Source organism: Mauremys mutica, chromosome 6 (genome assembly GCF_020497125.1).
Source record: "Mauremys mutica isolate MM-2020 ecotype Southern chromosome 6, ASM2049712v1, whole genome shotgun sequence".
Taxonomy (NCBI): domain Eukaryota; kingdom Metazoa; phylum Chordata; order Testudines; family Geoemydidae; genus Mauremys; species Mauremys mutica.
Window position 1 is genome coordinate 79824213 of NC_059077.1, and position 15006 is coordinate 79839218.

Here is a 15006-nt window from a genome sequence, read left to right on the forward strand (position 1 = left end):
AGGCCAGAGCTCCCCTTCTTTCAATGGGCTGAGAGCCATCCAGGAGGAGAGAGGCCTCAACCCCCACCTCACACACAAGCAGAGAACTGTGTGTGAGTATGCTGTCCTGCCACTCCAGCAGTGTGTTCTGTGCATGGGGGCCTTGACAAACACCCTCTCAGGCTACGTCTATACTACCCACCCGGGTCAGCGGGTAGCGTTCGACTTCTCGGAGTTCGATATATCGCGTCTCATCTAGACACGATATATATTGAACTCCGAACGCGCTCCCGTCGACTCCGGAACTCCACCACCACGAACGGCGGTGGCGGAGTTGACGGGGGATCCGCGGACTTCGATCCGGCGGCGTCTGGACGGGTGAGTAGTTCGAACTAAGGTAGTTCGACTTGCGTACCTTAGTTCGACCCCCCCCCAGTGTAGAACAGGCCTTAGTTTGTGCTCTCCTCTCCCATTGTGGTGGAGCAGACCACGCCGAAGACTAAGGCCTGGTCTACACTGGGGGGCGGGAAATCGAACTAAGGTACGCAAGTCGAACTACCTTAGTTCGAACTACTCACCCGTCCAGACGCCGCCGGATCGAAGTCCGCGGCTCCCCCGTCGACTCCGCCACCGCCATTCGTGGTGGTGGAGTTCCGGAGTCGACGGGAGCGCGTTCGGAGTTCGATATATATCACGTCTAGATGAGACACGATATATCGAACTCCGAGAAGTCGAATGCTACCCGCTGACCCGGGCGGGTAGTATAGACGTAGCCTGAGAGGAGCCTTGTCTGTGAGGAGATCCTTTCAGGAACTACAGAGGGGAGCTCTGGCATAATTGCGCCCTGCCTGTGAACTGTCACTCTTCCAAAGTGATAGAGACTCTTCTAGCATCACACAGACCTTTTTACCAGCTGGACTGGTAAAACCATTTGGACAAAATTCTACTAACGCCCAGGGAAAAGAGCAACACTAGAACCCCAGGTGTTCCAGCTCGTCTGGATTTCTTAAAAGATGGCCATGCAAAAACTCTGCTCTTGCAGAACCCTCCCACTCCCCCCAAAAAAACAACAGCAGCATTCTGGGAATAATCTTCATATTCTAGTATTGTTGGTAACTAAGATTTCATTCTTTCTTCCACACGTCACAGAAAATGTCTCTTTTTGTCTCGGTTTACAGTGGCAATGGCCCTCAAGGCCCTGAAATAAACTTATGAATAAAAAAGCTGATCATAAGAAATGGCATCTTCTTTTGTCTCAAAGCAGAAGAAAGCTACACATTTTGACTCCCATAGAAAACATTTAACTTTCCCCCCAGTTCTGCTGAACACAGCAAGTACATAACAGACAGAGTTCAGATCAGCTATTAGATTTCCAGAAATATAAATCAGAGGCTTGATTTCAGGATTACTTTACAGCCTGTATGCATTGTATACAGTATATACTATAACAAAGTATCTGCTGAACAAACTGAACAGCTAGGAATTTAATATATAGGAATAAAATAGTCAGATTTTTTTAAAGGAACAGTTTGGATGTAACTAAAAAGAATTGCACAATAATTTCCTGGTATAAAGTTATGTAAACAAATACAAGAGGGTTTTTTTATTTTGAAAAAAAAAAAAAGCTGGCACAGAAGCAGCTGTGGGAGCTTTGGGAACAAATTGTGAGCTTTGTACTTGTGTTTGTGTGTACTGCAAGTTCTGGTTTGCATTAAAATGGATACAATCAGACAATTGAGGGTGACTTTCTGAGGCATGACTTACTCAATACTTCATCCTTTAACCTAAATTGTGCAGTACTGTATCACTAAGAAGAATCAGTACTTGTTCTACTCGCTCAATATATGCAAAATCTATGAATGCGTCAAGAATGCCAGACTTACAATCCATAGTGTCTAAACCCTTTCACTTTCTGTGAGTGGATGGACAGAGTCACGCTCTATTGAAGAATTTAAAAATAGTACCTGAGCCACACAGGGTTCTGCAATAGCACAGCATGAGTAGAGCCTACAATTGAATGTATAAAGAAAAAGGGGCTGTACTAGCATTCTAAAAAGACAGGAGCAGCCATGCAATATACAATATCTTGTTTGGCCTGGGTTTTTACAATTACTTTGCCAAGTGTCATACAGTAGCTGTGTATTGCAGTGTGCAGAACCCCTCCCTGATATCCAGCAAATAATGCATGTGCCTACCTACTCAGACATGAAGGAGTGGAGTAATAAAGTAGAACTGGCATCTGAAAACCCAATTAAGTACTCGGGTAAGACAGGAAGCACTATAAAAAGTTAGAAGATTTTACATCAGTGATATTATCCTGACCTGCAAACTCTGAAAATCAAATGGTAATGTATGTGACTCCTTAACCATTTAATAACTCTCTTCTTTTCTTTTTATATTATTAAACCTTTAGTTTTTAGGTGCTAAAGGATTTGGGTACAAGCATAGTTTTGGGGTAAGATCTGAGTTATATCTTGACCTGGGAAAGTGTCTGATCCTTTGGGATTGGAAGAACTTTATAGATGAGGAATCTGTTTTTCAGTAACCTTTCATCATAAAGACCAGGTGTCTTGGTGGTGATAAGGACTGGATTGCATAAGGGGACTGTGTTTTGGCTTCATGTTAACCAGTGTTGTGCTATAGCAGCTCATGGTGTTACTGGTTTGGTAAAGCTAATTATAGAATAAGTCACCTGCTTTGGGGGTGTGACTGGCCTGTTTTATCAGTCCACCCTGAGTTTGGCATTCTCAGCTCTGACCCACACATGCCCTGTTTTACAATTGTTATAATCTGCAAGGGAATAAGGGAAAGCTTAAATGATGCTCTGTTTCTGTAATACATCGCTTTCGCTCATAAACCCATTCCTACCCCTCACTTTCTTGCTTCTCCAAGAAATAAAAAATCAAAATACAATAGCCATTGTTTTGTAGGCTGCATAGTGTTTCTGGCTTGTCTCTGCAGAGCCTGCAAGAGGAGCACAACAAATGGGTTTGCTAGAACTGCCCTGCATCCTGGTGGCATTGATAAAACTGAGAAGGAATATTGCACAAACCAGCAATATTTTATTCCAAATGTGGAAAAGAAAACCATTTATGTTCACTCACAGTAGTGCAGTCATGTCTTCAAAATAAACATGTAAATATGAATTCAAAGAAGCAACTGCACTCCTAATATTGTAGTTTTTGTCTGTGTGCCAAATGACTTGCTGTGCTTTTGAATCTTTGTTTTGAAAAGGGGAAGGCAGCCATTGCAACACCTCTTCCATGCCTCTTCCCCAGCATCTGGCACTGGGCAGAAGCACTGGGAGGCTAGTGCTGCATCCTCTCCCTCAGGGCATTCCTCTGGCCCAGAGGGATGATCAAGGAGAGTGAATGTGGCTAATCTTTGTGCAGAGGTGCCAGGCAGATGGAGTCCTGCGCCCATTCTCACTCTTGCAGGGACAAACTGTCACTGAAGCCGGTTACTCGTATGGCAATGTAAAGCATTTAATATGATGGGCAGTCTTTGGTATCTGTATATTTATACCTGCTGGCTGTAAAGGAGTTCACGGAAATGAGAGCTATGAGTGTGATGGTCCATCAAGGTGTGGTACTCTGTGGAAAAGCTGAGGTGACTGAAGGAAATGGTGAATCTCTCAGTCATTGAAAAAGGCAATGACTAGGCTCAGTGAATATTTCTGTGTATGTTAAGGTATCTAGCTGCTATTCACCTCAATAGGTAGGGCTAAGGCTCAGGGCAAATGTGGGTGATTGCTATAACTGTTACCCTAACCTGAGATAGCTATGCTAAATTGATAGAATGTTATTTAATACCGTTACTTTCATTTATGTTTCTAGAAGCAAGCTACGCTATCCGAGACTGACATGCCAGTTTTGTTAAAATTCATGAGCGAAGCAACATTCAATAGTGCTTCGATTGGATGGGAGACTTCCATGGAATGACTGGATGCTCCAGGCAGGGAGGTATTGATTTGATAGGTGGCATGCATCCCTCTGAGTTAGTACTCAAGCTCTGAAGGCTAGCTGTACTCCCTGAGATGCTTTCCTTCGCTATGGTCATTAAAATAGCCCAGGATACTTTTTGCAAGAATTAGAGGTGCATTTTCCTGGACAAAATTTATTGCAGGAAGTTACATACAGCAAGCCTAAGATTTCCACTCTCATTCACTTAGTAGTTACAATATTCTTTTCTTCTTGCCCTAATGTGTGCAGTGTGTTACTGTGTGCTCTTCAACAACCGTCATGTTTTATCCCAGAGTTGGCTGCACTTGAATGGTAGGGGAAGTGATGGATTTATTTAATTAATTTACTTTTTTCTAAATATATAATCAAAGTGAAAATGCAAATTAAATTAAAGGTAGTTACAGAAAATAAAAGATACAGTATTTAGAGAATAAGAGAGTATTAAAAAGATTAAATCTATTCAATCACTGCCATCTGCTGGCAAGATGTGTTTCTTACAGCTGGATCAGCACAATTCTAAGTGACTAATGGATTGAGGAATATTATTATTGAACATTTAAAAATAAAGAGAGACAGTTTCAGATGTTTAGTCTGCACCTGTTACCAGTTCTAGTTGTAATTATTTTAGTTGATGAAATTTATGGGTATTATTTTTGGTTCTTAGTTTTAAAAAAAATCTTCGCTTGGTATATTTCCTCGGTATATTTAGAGTTTATCTACACACTGGTTCTTTTCAGTTTCTTTAAGTAAGCAATGAAGAGGGATGAGTGAGTGGGAGCAGAATACAACTAAGTACAAAGATGTAAGTGATTAAAACAGATGGTCACTGACATGATATCGAATGCTTTACATAAATCATAATCTTAGAGATTATACTTTCCATCAATGTAATAAATATACCTCTCTGAGAGGTGGTAACTAAGTGCAAGGAATAATTCCTCCAGTAACCTATCAGCATGTACAGTGGGGGTTAGGTTGACCTAATTATGTCTCTCAGGGTGCAGGTGTAGACCAGGTCTGACTAAGGGAATCACAATCTGGCTCAAAATAAACAATCACAGTAATTTGACAAACACATATTCTCTACCTTGTATCAGTAATGGTTATAATTATTTTTATTACCTATTTTCTATCACAGTCAAATATATTTTTAAAAAGGATTCTTATTACAACCAAACCTTTTACAAAAGAATACCTTTAATTTCAGTTTAATAATATATTCATTTAGGTCACAAAACTTTGTATTCATACACTGTAGGCTTTTATAGCAAAGCTAAAAAACTATAAAATACTACTAATCAGGATCTTTCTTCACTTTTAAAAATGTTTTAAAAAAGAAATTGGAGGAGGTTGGTCCTCCACAACTTTGTCACATTAGGCCATGCTCTCAGAAGGACCAAGAGCATGTGGAATTATAGCACTTGCTTGGTGATGGGATTTATACTTAAATCTCACTTGTTTTTGATTTACATCCAATTTACATGAACAGGTGGATTACCGCACATGGAGATTCTAAATTTACTGTGCAAAAGTGAGTGCTCAAAAATCAAACAGCGGCAACTTCTGGACAATGTGGCCATGCAGACAAACAGATGCTGAGATATCTAGCTTTTCAAACCAACCAATTTACATATTGTTCCCACTTGGATAAAGATAAATGGCCTTCATTTTCAAAAGCAACTCATGGTTTTGAGTGTCTTTAAATATCAGGAACCTTTACAATGTCTTCCATTGGACACCTCAAAACTAAGAGATTGAAAAATAACTAGTCACTTTTGAAAATGTAGGCCATTTATCCTTAATTTAGTAAAAAGAAACAAATTTTCTTACATTAGATCTACAGGACCTACAAATATGTCACAATGGAAACCAAACTTCTATAACCCTCTTCTATGTTTGAAACATTGGCACCGTTTAACTAATTTCTTTTTCAAAGGACAAAAATACTATCTAAACTAACTTTTAAAATACCCAGTTAATTTTATAGTAAAATACATATGTTCTGAAAAGACATAGAAATAAATATATCAAGCCTTAAACATTATTCTTCAGTACCTTTACATACCCATATTTCCTGTAAAAATAAAATGTGTATCAATTTATATGCATGCCAATAAATTAATTTTGGGAACTAGTTATCTTATAAGAATAGTCTACATATATTTGGAAGGTGTAAACACCAAGAATTATTTAGGATTGAATACAGGGCTCAAAATTAATATTGGAGTATGGGGCTGTAATTAAGAAATGTAATGAAAAACTTAGGCTACATATCAGGATAAATTTGGAATATTTAAAATGAGACTGGAGAAAAGTATATAATAGGGAACAATGAGGGGAACTCTATGATTTATCATCTTTATACAGTGCCAAAGATAGTTTGGGGCATTGCAAATGAACAGAAAGACAAAGACTTCTTCCTGAAGGGTTTACAATCTAATGCAAGATGAAAGCTATAATGGTAACACACACACTAACATTATGGGAAGGGCAAAGGTAATGAAATTGAGGCAGATGCATCCCTTGGGATAAAGGGATTGGGGGTGGGGATGTTCTGATTCCTGCAGAGTGAGAAGTGAAAAACTGGTTGCACTTCAAATGTCTTTTGAGTTCTCTTTTTATGCAATGTTGTTATAAAATATTAAGAATGCTGGTACCTACAATTCAAGGAGGATATTGATAAATTGAAGAGGGTTCAGAGAAGAGCCATGAGACTGATTTAAGGATAGAAAATATGCCTTCTAGCTCAATCTATTTAGTTTAACAAAGAGAAGGTTAAGAGGTGACTCGATTAAGTATCTAGATAGGGAACAAATATTTAATAATGGGCTTCTCAATCCAGCAGAGGAAGGTGTAAAACAATCTAATGGCTGGAAGTTAAAGATTGACAAATTCAGAATGGAAATACGATGTGATTTTTTGACAGCAGGAGTAATTAGCCATTGGAACACTTTACCAATGGTCATGGTGGATCCTCTAATCACACACAATTTTTAAATCAAGACTGGATCTCTGTAAAAGGTATGCTCTAGGAATTTTGGGGAAGTTGTATGGCCTGTGCTGGAGCTCTGATGAGATGATCACTACGGTCCCTTCTGGCCTGGGAATCTGTGGAAGTTGGATGGATGAGCGTTGTGGAAAAGGAGGTATTTGAAAGATGGGGTGGTGACTGTTTGGCATACAGCATAGGGAATCTGTTAAAGGACATTGGAAGAAGAGGACAAAGGTAAGACAGAAAAGGAAATGCTTCCATTGGCCAACCAATGCTCTCTCAGCTAATGCAGGCACAGACAATAAGTTTAATACTGAGCAACATTAACTGAGGCATTGTTACCCCCCTCTTCTAGAATGGAGTCTGCCCCAAGAACTCCTCCTGCATATATAACTACTCCCCAGCTTGTCTAGGGGCATCCTGAATAGAAAGAGGTCGGGGGAGGGGGGAAGAGGATAATTCAGAGGGGAATGGATGCTTCCTTGCCACATGGCAGGGATTCACAAATTCTGTTTCCTCTCTACTTGCATTACTGCAGGGGAGTGTAGGGCTTTTTACTTTGAGAGGATTTCAGCTTAGGAACTTCTGAGCAATTTTTAGGGTAAATACCAGTAGTGAGAAAATTAGTAGCAAGGCTTTTATGCTGGCTCTATATTCAAATATAGGCATGAGAGGAAGAGTGATGAAAGAGAGAAAATAGAATTTGCAATACACACCCCTCCCTCCAAAGACAAGAAGGCTGTATGTAAAATAAAACAAACTTAATTTAGTAGAATTCTAAAGATCTATTGTGCTGTCTTTGCTGCACACAGTGTAGCAATGTCTGTTTTTTAAAAGATATGTAAGGGCCGGAAATTGCACTGAAAGCAAGTAAAGGCATCTATTACAAAGGGCTTTGCTTTGAACTTTGACAACATAAAGAGCTTCAGCAGTACCAAACTGAAGTCATGATGTTTTCTAAAGCTAAAACTTTTGGTTTTCATTTTCAGAAGGGGGCTTGCAGCAGACCAAAGTGCGCATAAGGTCCATAGTATCCACATTGTTAATGTGAAATGTCATAATAGTAGTTACGTAGTCTGAGCTCAACAGCAGAAAATCCTGGTCGCTCATCAACCCTGTAAGAGGAAGAGAGATATGACTGTACAGTAATTGGAAAGCTGTGAAAGGAATGGCCTTTGGACCACTGTTCCATCTCCTTATAGCTCCAGACTTTACTGAAGGTTCATGTAAATGGCCAAGATTATTTTATTAGAATTACCACCAGAGAACACCAAATGGTGATTGTCACACTAAAGTACATCCAGATCAACTAACCCATCATATAGACAATGCAACATATTACCTATTACTATATGTAGCTAGAGTCATTGATACACCTGTGCATGAAGTGATAAAACTTTCTCCCCTTTACCTTCTACCTCATTTATTTCAGATGTAAGGTGTGGAAGATAGTCCATACAGTGCACCATCTGACTCATAATGAGAGCTATGACCACAGCCCTGGAGCTGCTTCTGATCATCTCTGAGAATGGTCCTGGATATGTGGCTAGAATGTGTTTCTTTTACCCACTATTAATTCAGGCAACTGATTAAATTGAGAACATTTCCTTGTGAAATTTACATTATACATGGATCAATTTACTTCATATGGCTATAGAATTCCTTTTCAAGCACAGGTGCACTGTCCTTAGCATTTTCCCCAGTACATTTATTTCATGGATATAATAATCAGCTCTCATAATATATTTATTCAATTATGTCATAATTAAGTGTTTAAGACTTTGCAATTAATATCGACAGAAGTGATTCTGATGTGATCAACAACAGTTTATGGCATTCACTGAATTAATCAGGGAAGAAAGTCAGGCTTATTATAAGAAAGAATCTATATTTCTGTGAATATTTATATTTATGTTTGTTGTTATTTCTATAAGCATTGAGCTCACAAAGACTGTGTTCCCATCATGACATACCATCCACCAAATTCTGCTTTTGATTATTTACTGATGTAAACTGAAAGGAACTTCTCCCAGTTTATGCCAATGTAACTGAAAGCAGAGTTTGGCCCATTGCTTTCATTTGTAGAAGACTATCTTTTTTAAATGCACCTGTGATGCACACAATATGATTTTTGTATTGTCTTGCGGGAACACTGAATTTGTAGAAGTTGTTTAGGAACCTGCCTTCTCACCTTGGCTGATTTTGAAGCATTAAAAGCATAAATTTAAATAATTTGAGTTTAAATTCGAAGACACCAAAAGACTGCATAGCCATTGTAGTCCACACAGAGGCTGATATTTATTTTATAGGAGGTAGACAAAATATGGGGAGGAAAAAAAATCAAAATTTTGAAACATTTTGCAAGTTGTTTCCATTTCACAGAGTTCTAAATGAAGAACTTTTTAAAAAACTTTTTTCCAAAGTAAAAATATTTCAAATGTCAAATTTTTGACTATTTATCACACAGTGCAATAAAAGGAATGTCCAGGTTAGGATGAGTTTTTGTGCTTTACATTTTCTAAATTTCTTCAACTTTGGAAAAACTATAGAGTGGAAAAATGAAACTAACTCAGCCATTCTGTAACTTTTCAAAACTTCAGTCTTAAAAAAGTTAGTTTTTTTTCTTTTTGCCTCTTAATAACTTTTCCAAAGTTGAGGGTGTTTTGAAAAGATAGGAGGAGGAGAAATAAAATACAGAAAAAAAATCTAGACATCTGTTATTCTGTTGCATTCAGGTGGTCAGGGGGGAGGTGGGAAAATATCTGATAGAAATTTTCTTGTTTTCAAAAATTGAAATGGAACAAAAAAATTGTTAAAAATATGATCAAAAGTGACATTTGCCTGTGAACAATTTTGATTTTGATGAAACCCTATTTTTTGGCCAGAACATTTTTAGGCCTTATTCTTGTTTAAGCAGTGTGGAAAATATCACATTAGAAATTGGATACATTTTTTGTTTGATAGGTAGAGGGTAAATGCATATAGTTCCAAAGCAACTTGTGGTTATTTGAAAGCATGATGGACCAGGGCCGCCCAGAGGGGGGGGCAAAGGGGGCAATTTGCCCCGGGCCCCGGGCTCCGCAGGGGCCCCCAAGAGAAGAGCGGAGGCTCCCGCCTCCGCCCCTCTCCTGGAGCCTCAGCGTCTCCGGCGGGGCCCCTGAGCCCCGCCCCGCTCAGAGACGGTCCGGCCCCAGCCCCAGCCCCAGCCCCAGCCCCTTACCGAGCACGTCTCTGGCGGGGCCTGAGCTCCGTCCCGCTCAGAGCCGCGTGGTGAGCGGGGCGGGGCTGGGAGCTCCAACGGGGCCTGAGCCCCGCCCCGCTCAGAGCGCCGTGGGGAGGGGGCGGGGCAGCTGCCTCCGCTCGGCGTGGAGCTCACAGCCCCACCCCCTCACCACGCGGCTCTGAGCGGGACGGAGCTCAGGCCCCGCCGGAGACGTGCTCGGTAAGAGGCTGGGGCCGGGACTGGGGCGGGGGGGAGGAGCGGGACCGTCGGGGCCGGGGGCGGGACCGGGACCCACCGCCGCCGAAGCGCAGCCCGGTCTTCGGCGGCGGGGGGCCCCTTCTGTTCCGGGACCCGCCGCCTAAGTGCCCGGAAGGCCCGCGGCGGGGACCGCCCCCCGCCACCGAATTACCGCCGAAGACCGGGCTCCGCTTCGGCGGTAATTCGGCGGCGGGGGGCTCCCGCCGCGGGTCTTCGGGGCACTTTGGCAGCGGGTCCCGGAACGGAAGGGCCCCCCCGCCGCCGAAGACCCCGGGCCCCCGGAATCCTCTGGGTGGCCCTGTGATGGACTGCCTGAAGATTACAGCTTATTGTTTCTAATTAAAACATCAGCTGAAAGTATGTGTTTTCAAATGTCTCTTGTTTTCTTTCTACATATTAGCTAGCCTGCCTAAGAAATATCAACAGGAGGTAAAACGTCACATTATACTTACTTGTATGTCCAACACAGTTTCATCAAGTCATAGACTTCAGTTGGACAAGCCTCAGGAGATTCCATTCGCTCTCCTCTTTCAATCATCTGGGCAACGTCACTTCCTTTCATTCCCTAAAACAGAACGATAAAGCCTCAGTTGCAGATAGAGTACATCACCCCTGCTGTCACTTAGAATATGAGAGGTGTAGACACAGCAAACTTCTGAGCCACACTATCAGGACCGCCCGGGGGCGGGGAGAAGAGGGGCAATTTGCCCCAGGCCCTGGGTCCTGCAGGGGCCCCCCCCAAGAATATAGTATTCTATAGTATTGCAATTTTTTTTTATGGAAGGTACCCCCGAAATTGCTTTGCCCCAGGCCCCCTGAGTCCTCTGCGTGGCCCTGCACACTATAGCCCATGTGCTTCATCGAGCTTCCGCAAATGGGTAGCTGGGAATTGCCCTGGCATGGGAGACTCACTTATTGCAGAAGAATGGATCTATCAGATACGTGTGTGCGCATGCACATATACATGTGTGAGGTCATTACTTTTCACTAACTTTAACAAAAACATAATTGGAAAAAAATTACTCACCTTATATGGCTTTTGCCCATAGGAAAATGCTTCCCACATTAGAACCCCAAAGCTCCATACATCACTCTTGCTAGAAAATTTGTAGAAGTTCATACATTCTGGAGCATACCACTTGACTGGCCATTTCCCATGACTTTGTGCCTAAAAATGAGTCACAAAAGAAAAAGCAGGCAGTGGAAACAATTATAGTTCTCATCAAAATTCAAATACGCCATGTTAACTGAAGAAATGTAAATCAATGCCGTCAAATTGATTTTACACACACACACACACACACACACACACACACTCACAGAGTAGATGGCATATCTGCTATAAGAGAGACATTTTGTAGTAGCATCCGTGGAGTTGTTACTGTGCTATTCACCGTATTCCACACTATGTTCTAGCACAGGAATATCATGAATAACACAGTAAAGGTAAATTTACCTGCAAATGATTTTTGGTCGTGTTTTTAAATGGCATCTACTGCATGCTGTTCTTTTATTTAAACATTCAATCCTTCTGTCACTCTTTTAAAAATAAAAGTTTTCATATCAAGTCTCATTCGCACAACCTGAGACATACTCAATTAACCTGAGGCTCATACTTGCTTCAAGGCAGAACTTGGTCTCAAGCAGAGATTCCCTTTTGCCTCAAAACAGCATAGGGACTGATAGTATTGCAATCTGATACTGAGTTGCAATCTGATTGTTTCTTAACACTATTCTGTGGCAATACCAAGTTATCACAAGGCAATGTCACAGTGAAACTCCACTCTGCTTTTCAGTAGGAAAGAGTAATGCACCTTTGTCATCGACTCTCAGGGCTGGTCTACACTACTGCATAAGTCCATGTAACTTAAGTCACTCAGGGGTGTGAAAATGACACACTTGAGTGACATAAGTTACATCGGCTTAAAGTGCTGTCCACACCTTGCTATGGTGGCCTCTCGCAGAGGTGGAATAATTATGTCGATGTAGTGGGGTAGTGTAGACATGCCCTCAGTTAAGATCCCCTCTTCACTGGAGACAAACTCTGCTTTTAAAGAGCTCATCCTGATCCCAAACATTTTAACTGTAATTAAAAACATATATTTCTACTGTTTGTGGCTCCCCAACACCAATCGTAATGAGCATCCTCACACTTTTCTTAATGCTATTGCTCATGTGAGAGAAACACCTGACTTCCTGCACGTTGGCCTCTAACTTACCTATGATGATAAATCAACTGAGCAGGAGGAAGAGGAGGAGAGGGCAGGGACAAGGAATGATTTGAATTGCAAGGCCTTACATGCATATCTGGCTAGTCACCTAGCCCTGGAGAGGTTTTGACAAGGAAGACAGAGCAGTGAAAAGCATGGGGAGAAGCTGGTATCATAAGTTCATCCGAAAATGCTTCCACAGGGGTGTTGGATCTCATTTTAGCCCTAGATATTCTGCTCTTCAGGAAATACAACAGACCAGCTTAAAAAGGATAAAACCTTCTTGTGTTGGGAACAGGGGGAGCAAAAATCAGAATAAAAGATAAGGGAATTAAAAGAAGACATGATGGGCCCAAAGGTCTCCCGTGACTCACAAGGACTGTTATATTTTTATGAAACTTGGCAGTCATTTCCTTTCCTTTGGATGCAGGCTGTATAATTCACTTAAAACTTAATTGAATGGTCCCTCCAGAGAAGGATTTATTTAGCCATCATTTGATCAAACTGTTTTCATTCAACCCCCTCCCAAAATGAATCATCATATTTCAATAATATGAACAGTGTTAGGTTTAGTTTTGGTTGATGATGTTAAAAGAGTTTGGGTGCAAAATATATGAAAATGGATTGACACTATTCTGTAGCAGAGTCCATTTCTAGGGCTGGTCAAACATTTTTAGTTGAAACTGTTTTTCAACAGTAAATTGGGCTTTTGACTAAACAAAAGAAACAAGGAAAGTGTCTGCTTTCCGTGGAAAACTTTGACTTGTAATCAAAAAATAAAATCTGAAAAGTTTTTGCCTTTAGGCCAAAACCAAAAAAATTTCTATGGATTTTTTTTTCCCCCAACCAGCTCTATCCATTTCAGTAAGGCCATTCCTTTCTTTTAATTACCTACTAACAGGCAACAAAATAATAAAATATGTTCTGTATTTCAACTTTTAAAGTAACTACTTCAGCTGAAAATCATTCCATTAAAAAAAAAATCACATCACTATCAAAGTCATATACCTTGTACTACTCTTACCTTGTAATAATTCTCATCAGAAGCAAGAGCTTTGGAAAGTCCAAAGTCACTAATTTTGGCATAATGTTGGGTAACTAGCAACACATTTCTTGCAGCCAAATCCCTGTGTACAAAATTATTTTCTTCCAAGTATTTCATCCCCATGGAAACCTGATGCACCAGCTCTGTTATATTCTTTTCCTTGACATGTCTGAAAGTCATAATTGGGTCTGTAAGAGGTCAGTAGTTCATTTTCATGACTTTTAATGGTCCTACTGTACAAATTCATTAAATGACCTTCCTCGCATCATATGGGTCGTCATGTTCATTTATGTTTTAATAAGCTTTAATTAGAACTGATGACAGAAGTGGCTCCTGAACAAAAATAAGAGTTGTATTCTCAGATCAACAGGCCATTGATAGTGAGGCATTTGGAAATGTTTCATTCATTAAAAAATGTGGCAGTTTCATCAGAAAATGTTTGATACATAGGAGTCTTACAGTAGCCTTCCACACTGTAGATTTAAGAAAGGAGCCCTTTTCATTAGTATTCAATTTAAAAAAAAAAAAAAAAGAACATACCAATCTCATTTCCTTTTTTGACAAAACCGTATAAAACGTACTCAAAGCCAACATACCGGTTTTTCTGCAAAAATTTATTTAATGGTCCAAGTTCCGCCATCTCCATTACTAACATCCAGGACTCAGCTTCACATATGCCTATCATTCTGACAATGTATGGGTTATCCAGTTGCTGCATTACGTTGGCTTCTCTCAGTAATTCATCCTTTATGGCTGGATCATTATTCTCATTCTTAAGAATTTTTACAGCTACTGACTTGGCACCCCTATAAAAGAAAGTCCAGTTGTAGTATTACTTGTAACAAAAATTCTAACTTGCACATAAACACAAATTTCTCAAGTGTTACTGCACACCGACTTTGACACTTCTAGGTTTATAGTGGAGATTAGAAGTGGTGATATAATTGGGACTTTTGAATTATTTTTGGCACTGAAAGGCAAAAAAGTGTAACAAGAGTATCTCTTACAATGGGTGAAGACAGCTGAATGAAAGATAGAACTGAAGGAATCATAGGAAAAATGCACACACATCCACGAGAAGGGTCTTATAAACAACTGCAAGATCCTCATTCCCACTCTGGCCCCTTTACATTGGATAAAGGGTCTGAAGCAGCATGAAGGGGCCCTGAAAGCCCTGTGTCTGGCTGGGGGAGGATTTCCCTGGTGCAGGCACATGGAAAATAGCTATAAGGCTGCCTTCCAAGGACCACTTCATAAGCCCTGGTAAAGGGGCATGTTGATATGGTGTTGTGGTGGGTGGGACTGGTGTGTGGATGGCAAGGCAGGAGTATGTAGCG

General features: G+C 40.7%; 1 protein-coding gene and 1 long non-coding RNA gene across 5 annotated transcripts in view; one reads left to right on the forward strand and one right to left on the reverse strand.

The window, feature by feature from the left end:
- The first annotated feature begins 1719 nt into the window (after positions 1-1719).
- Positions 1720-9957, forward strand: LOC123372838. The gene is made up of 4 exons (XR_006580470.1): positions 1720-2329; positions 3816-3941; positions 6868-6962; positions 8366-9957. It is a non-coding gene; the product is annotated as an uncharacterized LOC123372838 (long non-coding RNA).
- SYK (spleen associated tyrosine kinase) overlaps positions 5119-15006 on the reverse strand; it is an 86449-nt gene continuing 76561 nt past the window's right edge. For all 4 annotated transcript variants that reach the window (XM_045021347.1, XM_045021348.1, XM_045021345.1 and 1 more), the window contains exons 10-14: positions 14266-14475; positions 13649-13838; positions 11442-11582; positions 10867-10979; positions 5119-8048 (exon numbers count right to left, since the gene is read on the reverse strand). In XM_045021347.1, coding sequence (XP_044877282.1) covers positions 7976-8048; positions 10867-10979; positions 11442-11582; positions 13649-13838; positions 14266-14475 — 727 coding nt within the window. In that variant the 3' untranslated portion in view covers positions 5119-7975. The remainder of the gene's footprint in view (positions 8049-10866; positions 10980-11441; positions 11583-13648; positions 13839-14265; positions 14476-15006) is intronic.